At 42.8% G+C, this 16141-nt stretch overlaps 1 protein-coding gene across 3 annotated transcripts in view; it reads left to right on the top strand.

Moving 5' to 3' along the window:
• The window catches only part of LOC111853886 (zinc finger protein 385A-like), a 50133-nt gene that overhangs the window by 15341 nt on the left and 18651 nt on the right, over positions 1-16141 (top strand). For 2 of the 3 annotated variants that reach the window (XM_072702205.1, XM_072702204.1), the window contains exons 2-3: positions 6273-6421; positions 14488-14598. In XM_072702205.1, the coding sequence (XP_072558306.1) occupies positions 6273-6421; positions 14488-14598 (260 nt within the window). Of the gene's footprint in view, positions 1-6272; positions 6422-11261; positions 11751-14487; positions 14599-16141 lie in introns of those variants that run through there. The other variant, XM_072702206.1, reaches the window with a different exon arrangement.

Raw genomic sequence — 16141 nt, 5'->3', positions numbered from 1 at the left:
TACTTGAGGTAATGTTGTCTTCACACTCCATTTCCCAGTTAGGCGAAGATGGCAGTTCAGAGCAGAGCTGCTTTACTGTCACCCTGAACTCTCAGTGTAGTTCTGGGGAAGCCCAGACATCCGCCAAGCTGGCTGAGAAACGCAGGCCCTCCAGCGTGTCCTGGGTCTGCCCCAGGGTCTCTGCCCCCCCTGGAGAGAGCAGACCAGGTGGCCCAGCTGAACAGGTGGCACTGCATCTCCATAAGATGCCCAGGCCAGATAGCTCCTCTCACCACCTCTGAGTATCTTATGAGAGATGATTCTGCATGAAAAAATGTAATGTAAAAATGTACATATAAGTTTATTACCCATCTCTTTAATTTGGGTTCCAAAGATGATGCAGAATGTGATATTTTTCATCTTTCATACTGGTTTTGCTTGATAGCTACTTCACAGTCCACACGCTGGAATAAGCATGGTGGCTTTAAAGAGGCGACTATAGTTTCAGGTATATACTTTGGTATAATAAAGAATGAAGCAAACATGGACCCATGAGCCATACTGCTGTTGATGTCTCAGTGGTCTTTCATGTTCCTCAGAATGCCTGCTATTATCTAGGAGTTGGCATTCCTTTTAGATCATTTTACCTTCCTCTCTATCTTATCTCTCTGAGGGAATCAAAAATAAGGGTGTTTTTCCCTGCTCCCTGGAGGCTGAACTAGGTTAATCCACCTATTTTTGTTGAGCGATTGAATTTCATACCTGAGGGCATTGGGGTTTAGAGAAGGGGTTGGCCATTGTTGCAGTGAGGCGTGTGTCTCTGATATTTAACTTCTAGGTGAGTCATGGGGGAGGGGGAGGGACAGGAAGGAGCTCAGTGTAAGCCTTAGAAATGGCCCCCGGGGCGGCTACAGAGCAGAGCACTGGGATGATCTGGAAGGAGGGAATGGAGAAGAGGCATTTCCCATTTCGGGAGCTTAGCACCGTAATTACCTCTCCCAGGATGGACGTTTCAGAAATGGGATGGAGGTATGGTGCAGCTAGGACGTCGCTCTCTGTTGGGTTGTAAAAGACTGCCCTTCTCTAGCCACTCATTTGTTGCCACTGTACGGTCAATTCCCGTTTTATGTAAATATGGGGTCTTCTTTCATAGAAGAGCAAAATGCACAAAGCGTCACGTATCCAGTGCAGGACGTGGCCTGCAGCGGGTTACATTCTAACAGACCGCCAATAAACGGGAGCGTATTGTTTTACAGCCAAGCTGGCTGCAGGGCGGGTGAGGCTTACTGACAAATACATGGTGAAAAAAAGGGAATGTGAGAAGGTGGGAAGAAGGGAGAGAAACAAAGACAAGTCTACAGCAACTAATAACAGGCCATCTTTGGACTGAAAGTTGTTCACATGAATGGACATTGATTTCCTGGTAATGTGCTTCGGTGTTGAGAAGTGTTAATGTCTGGGCACTCAGCCAGAATTGTTGTGCATTTTCTGAGCAAGTATCTCTGCACTGCAATCCCAGTACATAGCTCCAGGTTGAGAAAGTGCACTGCAATCCCAGTACATAGCTCCAGGTTGAGAAAGTGCACTGCAATCCCAGTACATACTGTAGCTCCAGGTTGAGAAAGTGCACTGCAATCCCAGTACATAGCTCCAGCTTGAGAAAGTGCACTGCAATCCCTGTACATAGCTCCAGGTTGAGAAAGTGCACTGCAATCCCAGTACATAGCTCCAGCTTGAGAAAGTGCACTGCAATCCCAGTACATAGCTCCAGCTATAGAAAGTGCACTGCAATCCCAGTACATAGCTCCAGCTTGAGAAAGTGCACTGCAATCCCTGTACATAGCTCCAGTGGTTGACCATGACTCTTTATACTCAACCAGTTGGTAGAAACAAAATCTTGGTCTGGAGTTTTACTTTCTGGACCTGAACTATTCACCTCAGAGTCTACGTAAAGATAAGCGTCTGCTGACATGATTCATAGCGAGACTCTCATCTAACCAGCTTCCTTCCACCTCGTCTGAGCCCTAAATCTGCCCCCTGCCCCCTGCCAGTCCGCACTTCATGTGCCTCACATGCACACATGCAGCTGGCTCCCCTATCAAACTTTAACACCTGGTATTCTGGCAGGACAACAGAGCTCTAGGTGCTCCTGACGACTTCTGTCTTCCCGTTAAGACTTGGGCTTGAACAGAACAGCAGGGAACTTCAGTATATATTTCAAATGATCTCAGAGTAAAACATGTTTATTGCTTTCTGTCGGAAGAAGAAACGGGACAGTAAACAAGTTAATTAATGCAGCTTTGTATTTCAGTGAAAAAATGCTTAATACCAAGGAGACAGAATTATTGATCATTATATTTAAGTTAGCAATAATAATAAAAAAACTTTTTTGTTCTTTAATATTAAGTTCATACATTTGGAAGAAAAACCTTGTAGTTTTGTGCACGTTTGAAATTATCATTGTGCATCATCAATTGTTGAAATTCTTTGTGGGTTGCTTTGGAATGAGGATAAGAACATAAAATTAACACCATATGATTATTGCTGTCCAAAATAGGCGTATTTATAGGGTGGAAGCCTTCGAGATGTTCGTGGAAGGCAGATTTCTGTCTCATTTCAGTTCACAGGCCAGTTAAAGTCTTACTGATCAATTCAACTGCCGTTTCGGCCACGAAGAAGTAACTAATTGTCTACCCCAGCTCCAGAACTTTCTACTTTGCCACTTTACAGTTTTGGGGTTGATGCAGTATGTGGCAAAGATGATGCAGCTTTTGATCTGTGCATTGTCTTACATGCACGTACTTGAAGCTCCCCCACACATGCAGGCACCCACACACGCGCATGCATGCCTCGCAGCTACCTAGTTTAGCAATTTCTGCAAGCACATGTCACACCTTGTTAGAGCGAAATGAAGCTGGATTAAAGGAAAAGAAGCTTTGACTTACTTAAGCCACTCCCTAGCAAAAGAGTAACAAAGTTGAGGTTGGAGCTACTGAACATTCAAAAACTTTGAACTCAAGGGATGACCTATATTAACCCCAGCAGCACCCTCTTGTGGAGAATTCTCTTTATCCTTTTCCTTGTACTATCTTTTTAGTCCAGTTAAAATGGATTCTGGTTCGATTTTCCCCTTGCTGTGATTTGTTTGTGCCGTTGTGAACACAGTAATCGCACTCAGATTCAGACCAAAGAACCGTACCAAGGCTCTTGAGAGGAGGTGGTCTCGGTCCGGTCGCAAAAGAACTCTAGAGCGGTTTATTTGTGGTGTGAATGTAAGCCTCAATCCAAAACAAATTTCAGGTGTACTCTGTGAGCTTGAGCTAAACAGTACCTGTAGCCAGGTGTGCTTTGCATTCTGCACAGCCCAGGACACAGGACCTTCTTCAAAGTATAGTTTTGGATCTCAGGTACTCCTGATTTACCTTTTCTCCCAGTATTATATTATAAAACAACAAGCAATTTGCAACTAACCACTGACTCAGCCACAGGATAGGTACAGTACTGCAGCCGCCTGAGTAAAAATGTATACTGGGTCGTGCAAGGTAATCTTACTGGGAAAGGTAGATCACAATAAGGCTCTTCATTTCCCCTCCTGCTGCCTCTTGGACAATCCGAAAAGTTAAATTGCCATTGATCTCTTTGTCACCAAACATTTGCATTAAAGTGAAACGGAAGATGAAGAGGCGTGTTGTCATGCTGTCAAAGAGGATTGCAAACCAGAGGCCTGGGGGTTTTGTGAAGGTGTTTCTGACCTGCTGCTCATAATGGGCTTTTGTCCATGTGTCGGACTCTGCTGTGAAGAACCATGTTGTCTTATGAACCGATAAAATACCAGTCATATGCTAACAGTAGCAATTAGCAGTGCTGTGTTATGGCACTGGGATTTTCATTGACAGTCCTATGCATGCCTGTATGTTCAAAAACAACTAGTTATATATATTCAAACCTACCAGTAACATTGTACAAGTTAGTGATTTTAAGACATGGACATTGAGACCTACACATAGAAATACAACTAACCACCTAAATGGTTGGTAAAGATTTAATAAATGAATAGGTGTAGTTTCAGAGGAATGTGACTCAGAGCATTAAGGTGAAAACACATTTACTGGCGTTCACATTTCCAGGTGATCCATCCAGTGATTACATACACTGTGTGGGTTGGAGGCGGAGTTTGGGGGGAGTAGGGGTTAGATGGGGGGGGGGGGGGGGGTGATGGGCTGTCCAGGGAATACATTGTTGTCTTTCCGACATCATCTTTTCTGCTTTTATTTTATTTTTATACTTCCCTGTGTCCTGTAATATTTTCCCAAATTTTTGTTATGATTTGGAAACTAATGAATGAATGTTCCCACAAACCCCCGAGTGACCTTGCTGATGTAATTACAAAAGAAACATCTTCATCTGCTGATTTGATTGTAACTCTGTGTGTGAGAGTGATGTTTGTAACTTTGTGGATATTTGTGTGAATGAGACTGTGGTGCCAGACTTGAAACAGCAGTATGAGTCCGATCAGTCAAGCTCTTATTGTGTGAGACAGCAATTCTTTGCAAATTTAACTACGGCCAAACTCAGACACTCAACATATCTAATATACAGTATCATGCAAAAGTCTCAGTCAAAGAAATGGTGTTTAAATGATCTTCATGTTAGTGTAAAACTGTGATGTCTGTCCAAGTGTGTTGGCAATTTTTACAGTTTTTTTTCTGAAATATGTCTTAGAAGTAGGCCAACAAAATTCAAAGAAAAAAATGTGCAGGCATGCACCACAGACTCTGGCAGGTTGATTTACAGTGTAAGGCAGCGCCCAACATGTGTTATAATTTAGTGGAGTAACTACAGGCCAAGGGCAGGAAACAGATTTACACCCACTGGCTGTGAAGGCGAAGCACAGGCCGTGTTTTTTTCAGAGAACAAGCCCCCCCAGCTTAAGCTCTAACACCTTACACTAACCTGCCCTGCGCTAAGTCAGTCCCTGCAAACAGTGTTCAAAAACAAAAGCTAATCTGGAGGAAAGGATTCACATCTCTTTTAAAAAACTTTCATTTTATTAACATTGTACTGATAATGCAGAAGACGTTAAATCTTGAATATTTGTTCATATCTTTACATTTCTCAATCACAGAACTGAAACGCACAACTTTAAAACCACGAGAGCATATTTGTTGACTGCAGCAAATTATAACTTGCTTAAGGGAATGTACATCCCCTCCGGCCATCTCTTCGGGGAATTTGGGGAATTTATAGCCTTTCTATATCATTTTTGACTTTTAATGGCTGCCTTTCAGTCCTTACCCGGTCAGGGGTTACACACACATGGCAACTCCTCAGCTGCTTGTAGAAGCTCATACCTGCCACTGGGTGGCGATGGAGATGCTACACTGCAAGCATGTAGCCGTGAGGCCCAACCAGGTGGCTGAATCTCCACCAGCTGCTTAGTGAGCTCTCGCCATTGGCTTACAGAGACCTATGCAGGCAAGGAGAGCTTCCTATCCTAGGGCTCAATCAGCAACAGTCACCTAACACACTATTTTACTGGAACAATTAAGGTCAAGCTCCTCGTAACAGAGTACTGCAGTACAGTCCTGACTGGTGCTCGAGTCTTAATTACACTAACTGCTGCCCCAGCATCAAGATCAAAAGCATCACATAACACACCTCACTATAGACCTTTGATAGGAGGCTGGTCCTCAGACAGAAGCAGAAAACGCAGTGGAGAAGAGGAAGCCGCGAGCAACGAGGAAAAGGTAAAGTGACAAGACGAGGAAGAACCGCAGATCTGGACTTTGCAGAACGTGACGTAAGCAGCTTAGCCCCGCTGCTCACCACAGCCGAATCGCAGAAGGCAGGCCTAACCAGTGTATTACTAGGAACATACCAGGCCTGAGAGAGGATGCTGAAGCAAAAGGAAGAAGCTGAGAAAAAGGCATGGATGGATGTGGGGGGGCTGGAGAATTAATTTAGTGTCTCTGAGAAATTACTACTGAGAAAATATGTTTGGAAGCCTGCTGATGATGAGTAAGAGGTTTATGCTCTGTGCGAACTGAAAGCTCAGGGGATTTGGATGATCAGTCATATGGGTCCATTCAAGTGACTTCACTGTGGATTTGAACAAAGTTCACATTTTTTGAATATTTACTAATTACATCTACACCTACCTTGTTAGATCTTCAAACTCTTAGGTGCAGTCATGTTAAAACGGTTGATAAATAAAAATGAACTGATAAAAGATCAATGATTATTGGTAGTGTTGCACTCTTACTCCTGCTCTGTGCCGTCTTCACTCTGTGCAGGTAGTATTAACCATGCAGGCTCCATCCCAGCATTGCTGCAGACCCCCACTGTCATCCAGCCCCATGTGGAGATAAAGCCCTTCCTGCAGATCCCCATGGAAGCCCCGCCACCCAGTCCCAGCCTCAGGCTCTTCCACAACTTCAGCATGGTGAGTGCTCAGGTCCAGCCATAGTTTGTGCAGGGCTGTTCCTCAATACGCGTACTTCACCATTCTCGTGTTCTCGCGCACATATAATTCACCTTTGCTATAGATCAAAGCGAAATTACACAAACAACATTTAGTACATGTACATTACAAATAATTTTAATCCCAATTTGCATGGCATTGGACATGTTCCCTTGGCAGAGGGTGTAAAAACTGCAGCACAGATTTGCTTTGAAACTACTAAAAATTACTTGAAGCTACCGGAAAGGAGTAGGAACTCAGCCGCCCAAAGGCTGATATCCCTAAATCGGGGGAACACTAACACTCAGGTTTATAAGTGCACTGAGCCCCATGATACGGATGTAACTTAAGCTCAACACCCAACGCATGGTCTCATTAATACTAGAATATTGATTATTTGAAGGATTGAGCATTAAAGTAATTTGCTGTAGTTGTACGACCTTCCAGCAGATGGGGATGTTGCAGAAACAATGAGGACAGACCAAGGCTTATATTGAACCTGCTCTGTTCACCACATGCAACCTTACAGAAAACATCTAACGACTGAACGAGCAATTTCACTCGAGATTAGCATATACAAACAATGTTATTATTTGTCATTCTATAACAAAGAATGGGATTTAAAATGTTAGCAGAGCACATGTATATAATTTAACAGTCATGCTATCAATGTATCATATATATTGATATCAATAAGTTAAAAGTGTACCATTGAAATACAGTGTGTAAAACAAATAAACAATGGCTTTAGTAACATGTGAGGTTCACTCCTGGCCACGTGGCTGGTCAGGAACAAACAAATTTCGAGGGGGATTCAGACCCGTAATTTTATGCCCTGGCTACATGCCTGTTTGGGATGCAGTGATGTAAACCTGGGCCCCTATTCACAAAGAATTTTATCTTACCACTAAGAGTATGTCTAAATCGCACTAAAAGTTTTTAACTAAGAGTTTTTCCCTAAAACCATTCACAACGTGGCTGAGAGCAAATTTTAGTTAGGAAAGAGCCAACGCCTAAGCCAAGAGTGAGACTGTCGCTTTGGCTGATGTCAGTTCTCATGCACGAGCTGCCTGCAATAACCACGGGGATTGGTGGATGAGAGGCCAGTTTGTGCTGGTGAAAATGTACGCACAACATCCCATAAACACCAATACAGTGGAAACTGCTTATGGTGATCATGGTTATAGTGATCAACCACATATATGGATCAAAAAGCTTGGGACAGAATGATTCCTGTACAAATACGGGTTAATTTGCTTATAGTAATCAAGTAGTCTGCTTACCGTGTTCATTTTTGGTCATTTTAAACTTTATTTTGATCGCCATACGTTGCCTTGTGGTAGCTTGTCTGCTTCTGGCTACCTGAGGCTAATGCTGCATGCATAGAAAACATGACAGGAAAAAGAAAGTCATTATCTCTCAATAACAAATATAGACTCTTCACAGCTTACGATAAGCTACCAAAACCGAGCCACTGAGATGCAGCAGCAAAACTACAATAAAGAATATTTAGTGCACAGTACTGTATTATAGCGTATTTGAATTATCTGCTGGTGTGGTACCTTCAGATTGGTAGCATGCTAATATAATGCCCATATTCAAAAAAGGGGATAGAAGTAATCCAGCAAAATATAGGCCAATCAGTTTAACTTGCGTAACTGGGAAAGTAATGGAAGCTATAATCCAAGTGAAAATGGTAGATTACCTGGATTCAAATAACATTCTGAGGGATAACTCTGAGCTATTAGTTAAGTTGTCCCCAAATGAGCTTCATGGGCCGAATGGCCTCCTCTCGTTTGTAAATTTCTTACGTACTTATACCCAGTACTGTAATTTGAAAAGCACTTGAAACCGCTGTACTGCATTTTGAACAAGTCAATAAAATGAAGTAAATAGCGATGCTGTCCTTTTTATTATATATTCATGTAATAAATATACAAATGTCAATTAGATGGCAATCTGATATAACGAAAAAGGAAAAAAGAAAAAAATCGACTATAATGATCACTATAAACAGTTTCCGGTGAGTGTGACTGGGTTTTTTCGGTTTGTTGAAGTTGTTATTGCATTCCTCACACGCGCCACAACAATCTTTATTCCCTCCCGACTGAGGCGGTGTCCTTTAAGTAATTCAGTGTTCGTTTAATGTTTCCAAGACAATGGTACATGGATTGACAGCAGCCATTTTGCAACTGTTTGTGAATCGGTCTTATTGATTCCGGAGTCCTCTCAACTACGTTTTAGTTCTACCAGACTTAGGTGCTACTTTTGGCGCTAAGGGGCTTTGTGAATTGCTCTTAGTCCAAAAAATGAGGAGTCCTACATTTAGGACTGACGCGCCCATCATTTTTAGGAGTTTCTCCTAAATTGGCAAGTTAGAAACTACTTTTAGCCTTAAGATGCTTTGTGAATACAGACCCTGGCAAATATTTCAGTACAAGCTGAAGCAGGATAGGGTGTTTTAATGGTGAAAAGGCTGCAATGGTAGAACTGATTATTGTTAGAGTGATATTATTGATACACCTCTTCAGTGTTGCTTGGAAGGTAAATTAAGTAGCTCTAAATTGGATAAACAGTGGAGGTGGTCTCCATTTGTAACCCAGAGGGTACCTTGCAACAGTAGGCAGATCGGACTTCTAGGTCTACCAGGTACTGGAAAGGAGTTTCTGCCTGATAACTGAACAGAAGATTCACCAGGAACAGTACAGATTCTGCCTGGATTCTGGCCACAGAGCAATGGTCTACCTTATGTCCCTCCCATGACTATATGAGGGTTCATGAGAATATATCAGCACAGTCGCATGTGTCTTTTGATTTGGAAAAGGTGTATGACTACATAAGAACATAAGAACTATACAAACGAGAGGAGGCCATTCGGCCCATCGAGCTCGCTTGGGGAGAACTTAACTAATAGCTCAGAGTTGTTAGAATCTTATCTAGCTCTGATTTAAAGGAACCCAAGGATTCAGCTTGCACTACGTTATCAGGAAGACTATTCCATACTCTGACTATGTGCCCCAGTGCATGCTGGGGGAGGTGCTGCAGGAATTTCTCTTTGGAGAAGCTTCTGCATGCTACCTGGTCCCTGTATGAATGCAGTAAATGTTGTGTCTGCACATCTAACACAAATCTGATCTGGTTTCCACTCCAGATCATAGTTTTCATGGACAGGATATCAAGGTGCAGCTGTGACTGGAAAGGTAACCAGTATGGGGGTAGAAGTGGCATCCCCTGCTATTTGTAAACAATGCTCTTGGCCTCATTTGACCAGGACCCCTATAGCACGTACTCAAATTATTTGATGCCGAGGATGAAATGACAGGGATGAGGATCTGCACCTCCAAAGCTGATGTTCTGCCGCATTCTAAAAAAAAAAAGAGCAAGTTACTCCTGTTAGATGAGTGCAGTTTTCAGGTCTTCTGTAGGGACCTCAAATTTAGAAGAGTTGAGAGGAGTCAGTTGGAAGTTTGGGCATCTTATAAGGATGTTAGCTGGATGGGTCCTAATAGAACTGCTTTAGCTGCATCCCACTGGCTGGAGGGAAGATCCAGGCCAGGATGGAGGGATTATATTTCCAAGATGGCTGGAGAATGTCTAGGGATCCCCCGGATCACGCTAGAGACTGTGGCAGTGAAAAATTGCATCTGGTTTGACCTGCTGCCACCATGAGCCTCATCAGGAGAAGCAATGGGAAAATGAGATCAATGGCATGCATTGATTCAGGCAGTGTGGACAAACCTCTACCCTGTAAGTCTGATGCTAATGCTACTGCGATGGCACATGAACATCAAATAAGTGACAGAAAGTTAGGACATGTAGGCATGCATATTAATGAGTCTCAGATCTAATGTCCTGGGCTCTCATTTCATTATCATTCTTGGGGGTTGCTACATCATAATGTTTCAGTATTAGATTGCCTGGATATACCCTGGCGTGCAGCTTTGCTTGCTAAGAATACTGTTGTTAGTCTCTTGAGAGCAGGATATGATGAGGCTGCAGGCCCAGAGGAAGTGAGTGTAACTGTATCACCAACAGGCCCAAAGCCTCAGACAAGCCTCACATAACAACACTCTGCTCCTCAAGCTCTCCATGTCGAAAGAGTCTCAGAGGTTCCACAGAGACTTTGTTCTGTCTTTCTCCCCCGTCCTGTTTGGAATTTCGATTCTCAGTTCCAAACAGACATGCACAGGGGTACAATATCAAAATATGGGTGTCTCCTTCAGAGTAGGGTTAGGGTTAGGGTTAGGGTTAGGGATGGTGGAGAATAAAACCAAATTCCTAGCAAGTGTGACTTTTCACTATTACGTGTACACTAAAAAAATGTAAGTGTTCAAATGGTGATGCCTTTTTTTCTCCAGTTTGGTTCAATATCACACAGTTCTGTCTGCCTTCATGTAGTATTGTTTGATGTAAATTTACGTCTGTTTATTTTAATTGTCTCTTCCTATTATGATGTGTTTCAAGACAGTTCAAAGAGAACACCTCATGAAAATATGTTTTAACAGAGCTGAAGGGTGTGTTTATTTACACAGAGTAAGCTGCCAGGATTTTCTCACATTGCCTCTCTCCAGTTTCGGGTCTGATTTTTAACCTTTTACTCAAACCCTTCAAAGGCACAGCGATCGGAATTCTTGTCATGTTGATGTGTTACATTTTCTTGAATCGCTGTGCTGTCTGCCTTCCCGTTTCCTGTTAAAAGATTTGGCCCATGTTTCACTTGGCTAGGGATGCAGAGGGGATGGGGGGAGGGAGGGTCAGCAGATACACACATTATTATACTTACCAAGGGACAGAAAATGATCTCAGGGAGGGTGTGGCAAGTACAGCAGGGGAGAGAGGGGTGAAATTTGCACAATAAGCCTGTAGCAGCTGGATGATGTATTTGTGACTGAGTGTGTGCTGGTGAGAGAGGAGGGAAGACAGAGTTGCTTGAAGAGGAACATTAATCAGACTGAGGAAGGGATCAGAAGACACGCGAGATATTCTTTATTTAGATTGTGAATGAGAAAAGTTCACTGCTGAGACTGAAAAGATGTGCTTTGGTCACACTGACCGCACATCATACTGAAAGAGGGTAATTAGAGACTAGGATGGATACTCAGAAAGTGGGTGTATTTGGAGAAGAGGATGCATAAATGTGGGACCAAATAGTGGCCAAGTTGAGAGGACGCTACGAAATTGAAGACTGGGTTGTCGGAGATACCGAGAGAGATATAAACACGCTGTTTTTCATACACAACGAGGAAAGGGTGACATAGACACACCGACGGCTGAGGCAGCTCAGAGCTGCAGCCGGCAGCAGTGAAAAAGGGTGAGTACAGATGCAATGAGGTGGATGGCAATGGCAGCAAAAACAATACGGCGTTTGAAGCTGTTTGAAGCTGAAATGGAAATGGTCAGCTGCCATTCCACCTGGAGCTACACGCCGTGCTGTTATTCTCAGAACTGCTGACAATGACAAGGCTTCAGACGTTTTCTAGCCTCAGAGTTAAGTAGGTGACATCAAATGCGTTTTTTTCTGTGATTAAGATTTTAGGTCTGCTTCACCCATGGTGCATTTTTGGGTGGGGGGGGGAAGCATTTGTCTCCTCCTCATTCGCCTCTCTGTCCTGGATTTGGCACTTCAGTGATTGTCAGAGTAGGACTTTAGAAGGAGACAGAAATGCAGACTAGGGAACAAGGTGCAGGGGGATGATGAGATGTTCAGATTCATTAATAAGTTAAACTTTTTATTTAGTCTTTTATATGTACATGAAAAGTATTTTGGGTAACACTTTAGGAGCACTATGTACTACTACACTCTTACTTAATGTATTAATTACCTACTGTAGATACTAAGTGTTAGTTAAGTACTGACCCCATGTTCGTTCATCATTAATCAGTCATAACTGTTCATGCATTTCATGTAGTTATTATATTTGTTCATGATTTGTACTTGAATAACTGAGATACTTGTGCCCACTCAAGTAAAGTACTCATATTACCTAATATGGCTTGTTTAGATCCTGCAAACAGCTTTGATTATCATATACTGTACCTCTTGTGTCCATGGTTCTGCAGTCAGGCTACAACTACCGAACTTTTAATCTAATTTGAAAGGACAAGCTCCTGTCATTTTGAAATGTGTGGCTTTTGTTGGAATGAAAAAAACAGTTTGGGCTGGGGTTGTGGTTCATGGGCTGAATTCCACTTTGTTTTTTGTTTTTCTATGATTCTGGCAAGAGGCAGTTATTACAGCTGTTGTTTATGCCTCAAAAAAGCATGTAATCACAATGGCTTTTTGCCTGTTCAGCCTTCTGGAACTGAACCGAGCAAGAAGAAGTGTGGGCTGCGTGATCGCTCTCATTCTCCGAGGCTCGTCAGCACCACACGATTGGGCTTCAATGCAGAGCGGCAGCCTTAATTAAAAATAAATAAATAGATAAAAGCGATCCAGTATCTCTTCAGAAAGTTGAAGACTTTCAAATAATTCCGTGCAAATGGAGCCTCCCGAATTACAGTGGTCACAAGTTTTTAGGCAACTGGCTGGATCCTGCTTGTTTGCTTAGTCCTGGTGGCATGAAGCTCATTTGTCATTAACTTGGGGAAAGGACTGCAGGGAGTGTGAGGAGCGAGCAGATGAAAGACAAACCCTGCTGCCAGAGCCATTACCAAGCAGACGGTTCATGCCTGTAACAAAGCGAGCTGTCGCCCTGTCAGCCCGACGGGGTCTTTGTGCCTTTACTCAAGCAGCAGGGGAGGCTGCCTGCTTAGCATCTCTTTGCTGATTTTCAGACACATTCAGTTTGATTTACAAATAGCCATTTTAGGCCTCTGCCCTCTTTCACAGGCCCCTTCAGCCCATCAGAAACGGGGCTGGTTCTTGGCTATTGTAATCACTTCTTCTTCCTTCTGTTTTCTAACGTTACCATTATTGTTATGCTTTTTGTTATCGCTGTACGTCATTTATTCATCCCATCTCGCTCTCCGTGAGACACACAGACACGGGAAAAGCACATTTTTGGGGTCACTGTACAGAGTCCACTAGTGTCCAGTGGCTGTAAAGCCAATAGCTGTACGAGCCTTATTGCTTACAGGCCCAGCAACGACACCAGTGTCGCTCACCGGATTCAAACTGGTGAATTTTTAACCATGGGCACAGACTTGTGACCCACCGATTCACACACCACCCCTTGTTATTATATTGTTATATTACTGTATTAAATTATTGTAGTATTATTATTATTATATATACAGTGCTTACAGAAAGTCTTATTGGTATTTATTGGTTTTATTACAAAAATCATTGACAAGCAGTCTCATTGGATGTTTTTTAATTAGTAACACCAATGCAATAACATAAAAAAACAAACATTTGTGTTTAGTTTCCCTTTGGGAGTACAATTGCAATTAACAGAGTCAGTCAAAATTATGACACTTAATATAAAGCAAATGTGCAGATGATATGTGTAGATATGTTAAACACTGCTTGTCAATGGACTATTGTTATGAAACCAATTAAACCAGTTTTGTGTTATGAAACTAAAATGTACAACATATATACAGAATTCAGCAAGCGTCCCAAGACTTTCTCTAAGCTCTGTGCACACACACACACACACACACACACACACACACACGTAATCATATCCTTATGGGGCCCGCTCGTTCATTTCTATGGGAAAAATGCAAATGTTAACTATGACAACCTTAACCCCTACCCTGCCCTAACCATAACCATAAGTAACCAAGCAAAATACAAGAGTTTTCGTATTTCTAGTTTTTTCATTGCAATCACGTATTTTTATAAAATAGAGTTTTTCCATATGGGGACCAGGAAACTGGTCAAAGCACATATCACCATAGGAATATTTACATTTTCTTCATTGAGAATATGAGACCCGCAGCCGTGCAGTATGATGAGAAGTGAAGTTGATCCAAACACACGTTAGACAGAGAGCTAAACACTCACTATGTGTTTGGGTGACAAGTTCCTTTCTGGTAGCAGCCGATGGCTGATTGGCTAATAGTTGGTATCCCTCTTCTTCCTCCCTCTTCTTCCTCTTCAGATGGACCCTGTGCAGAAGGCTGTAATGAGCCACACTTTTGGAGTGCCATTGATGAAGGCCAAGCGACCGGTCATCTCCTGCAATGTCTGCCAGATCCGCTTCAACTCAGAGGTGAACAGAGTGACTTTTGTACATGTGTATCTTGTATATAAGTTGAGGGATACATAAGAAATTTAAGAAATAGAATGACACAGTCATCGCCCTCCATGCTGTGCTGGATCTGTGATTAAGGGGCTCCGATCCAGCGTGAGCTTGGGCTCTGACCCAAAAGGTCGCCTCGCCAGAGAACCTATAAAATCCTGGGAGTGTCCAGCTGCTATTTTTACCAGCCTGAGTTAAAATCTGGGCTTGGGTGTGGCTGATGCAATGCAAAGCTGTAATTTTCTTCCTTGTCATGTGCAGAGCAGAGCAGAGCTTCCATGTCAGGAGGAGGTCGGGAATAAAAGATAGACAAAGAGGGGGAAAGACTGAGTGAAAGAGGGTAACATGTTACTCCACCTGGTGTGCTGCTGGGGACTGATCCAAGGAGGCTGTCTGCAATGTGCTGCAGCCAGACATTGAAACATGCTGGATCTCCTCCAGTTTTATCTGACTGATTTGTACTTCTAGATTTAGCCAAAATAATCACTGGGTCCAGGGTGTAGAAAACATTCAGAAAGTGCAGCTCAGTTAAGATCACTGCTTTTCTGTGTTTAACTGCAAAACAAAAGCACAAAGAGAAAAGGCCAAAATTCTTTGACAAGCATATGCTTTCTGTCTAGGTTAAAGTAAAGAATGTGTTTGTCCAAAGCTAGAGAGGTACTATGCAAACACATACACATAAACACCTTTAATACACAGTAATCTGAAAGGTGCCCATGCGTGTCTGTTTACCATTATTATTTAGCAAACTCTTTTATTCAAAATGACATACAATTAAGAAAGCAAGGTCAGACAGTTCCTGGAGCAATCAGAGTTTACTCAAGGCCCCCGTGGTGCAATCACTTTACAAGCCACAGAATTTGAACCAGTAACCTTCAGATCACAGGCACTGAGGCTTAACCCAAAGACCCACACACTATGTTTTCCTGTGCAGGCCCAGCGGGCAGTGGGTAGGATGCCCACAGGTTGTCTAGAGCCAAAGAGTATCTGTAATCACTGCCACATGCCAGCAATGATGCACTAAGCATTCTTCCACCCAGTTTAACTCAGAGACGTCTGCTTCTGGCATGAGGGTACGGGCAACTATTCCAGCTTCTTTGCCTTGTGATGCCCCATGTCTCGCCACTTCCTGTGTTGAGGGTGGCATGGTGACACAGTGGTTAGTGCTCTTGTCTCATGCCTCTGTGAACTGGGCTTAAGTCCCCACCATGGCTCCATGTGTGTGGAGTTTGCATGTTCTCCCTGTGTCATCACGTGACAGATGTGTCCTGTTGGTTCCTGCCTTGGATAGACTCCAGTCCCCTGTAACCACATGGGTGGATGCACATTATTATGCCTGTATTATTTATGACAATAAATGAATATTCTATATATATGTGGATCTTTTTGTAAAACAAATGTATGGTATTGGTTTGTCAACCCTCTTAGAAAGCTTTGCATCTTAATTATGTTTGAAAACTCACATTTTGGTTTAGATGAAATTAACGAAATGTAGCCCAGTTCCAAATGCTGT

Source organism: Paramormyrops kingsleyae, chromosome 18 (genome assembly GCF_048594095.1).
Source record: "Paramormyrops kingsleyae isolate MSU_618 chromosome 18, PKINGS_0.4, whole genome shotgun sequence".
Classification (NCBI taxonomy): Eukaryota; Metazoa; Chordata; class Actinopteri; order Osteoglossiformes; family Mormyridae; genus Paramormyrops; species Paramormyrops kingsleyae.
This window is presented reverse-complemented; position numbering and strand designations above follow the sequence as displayed.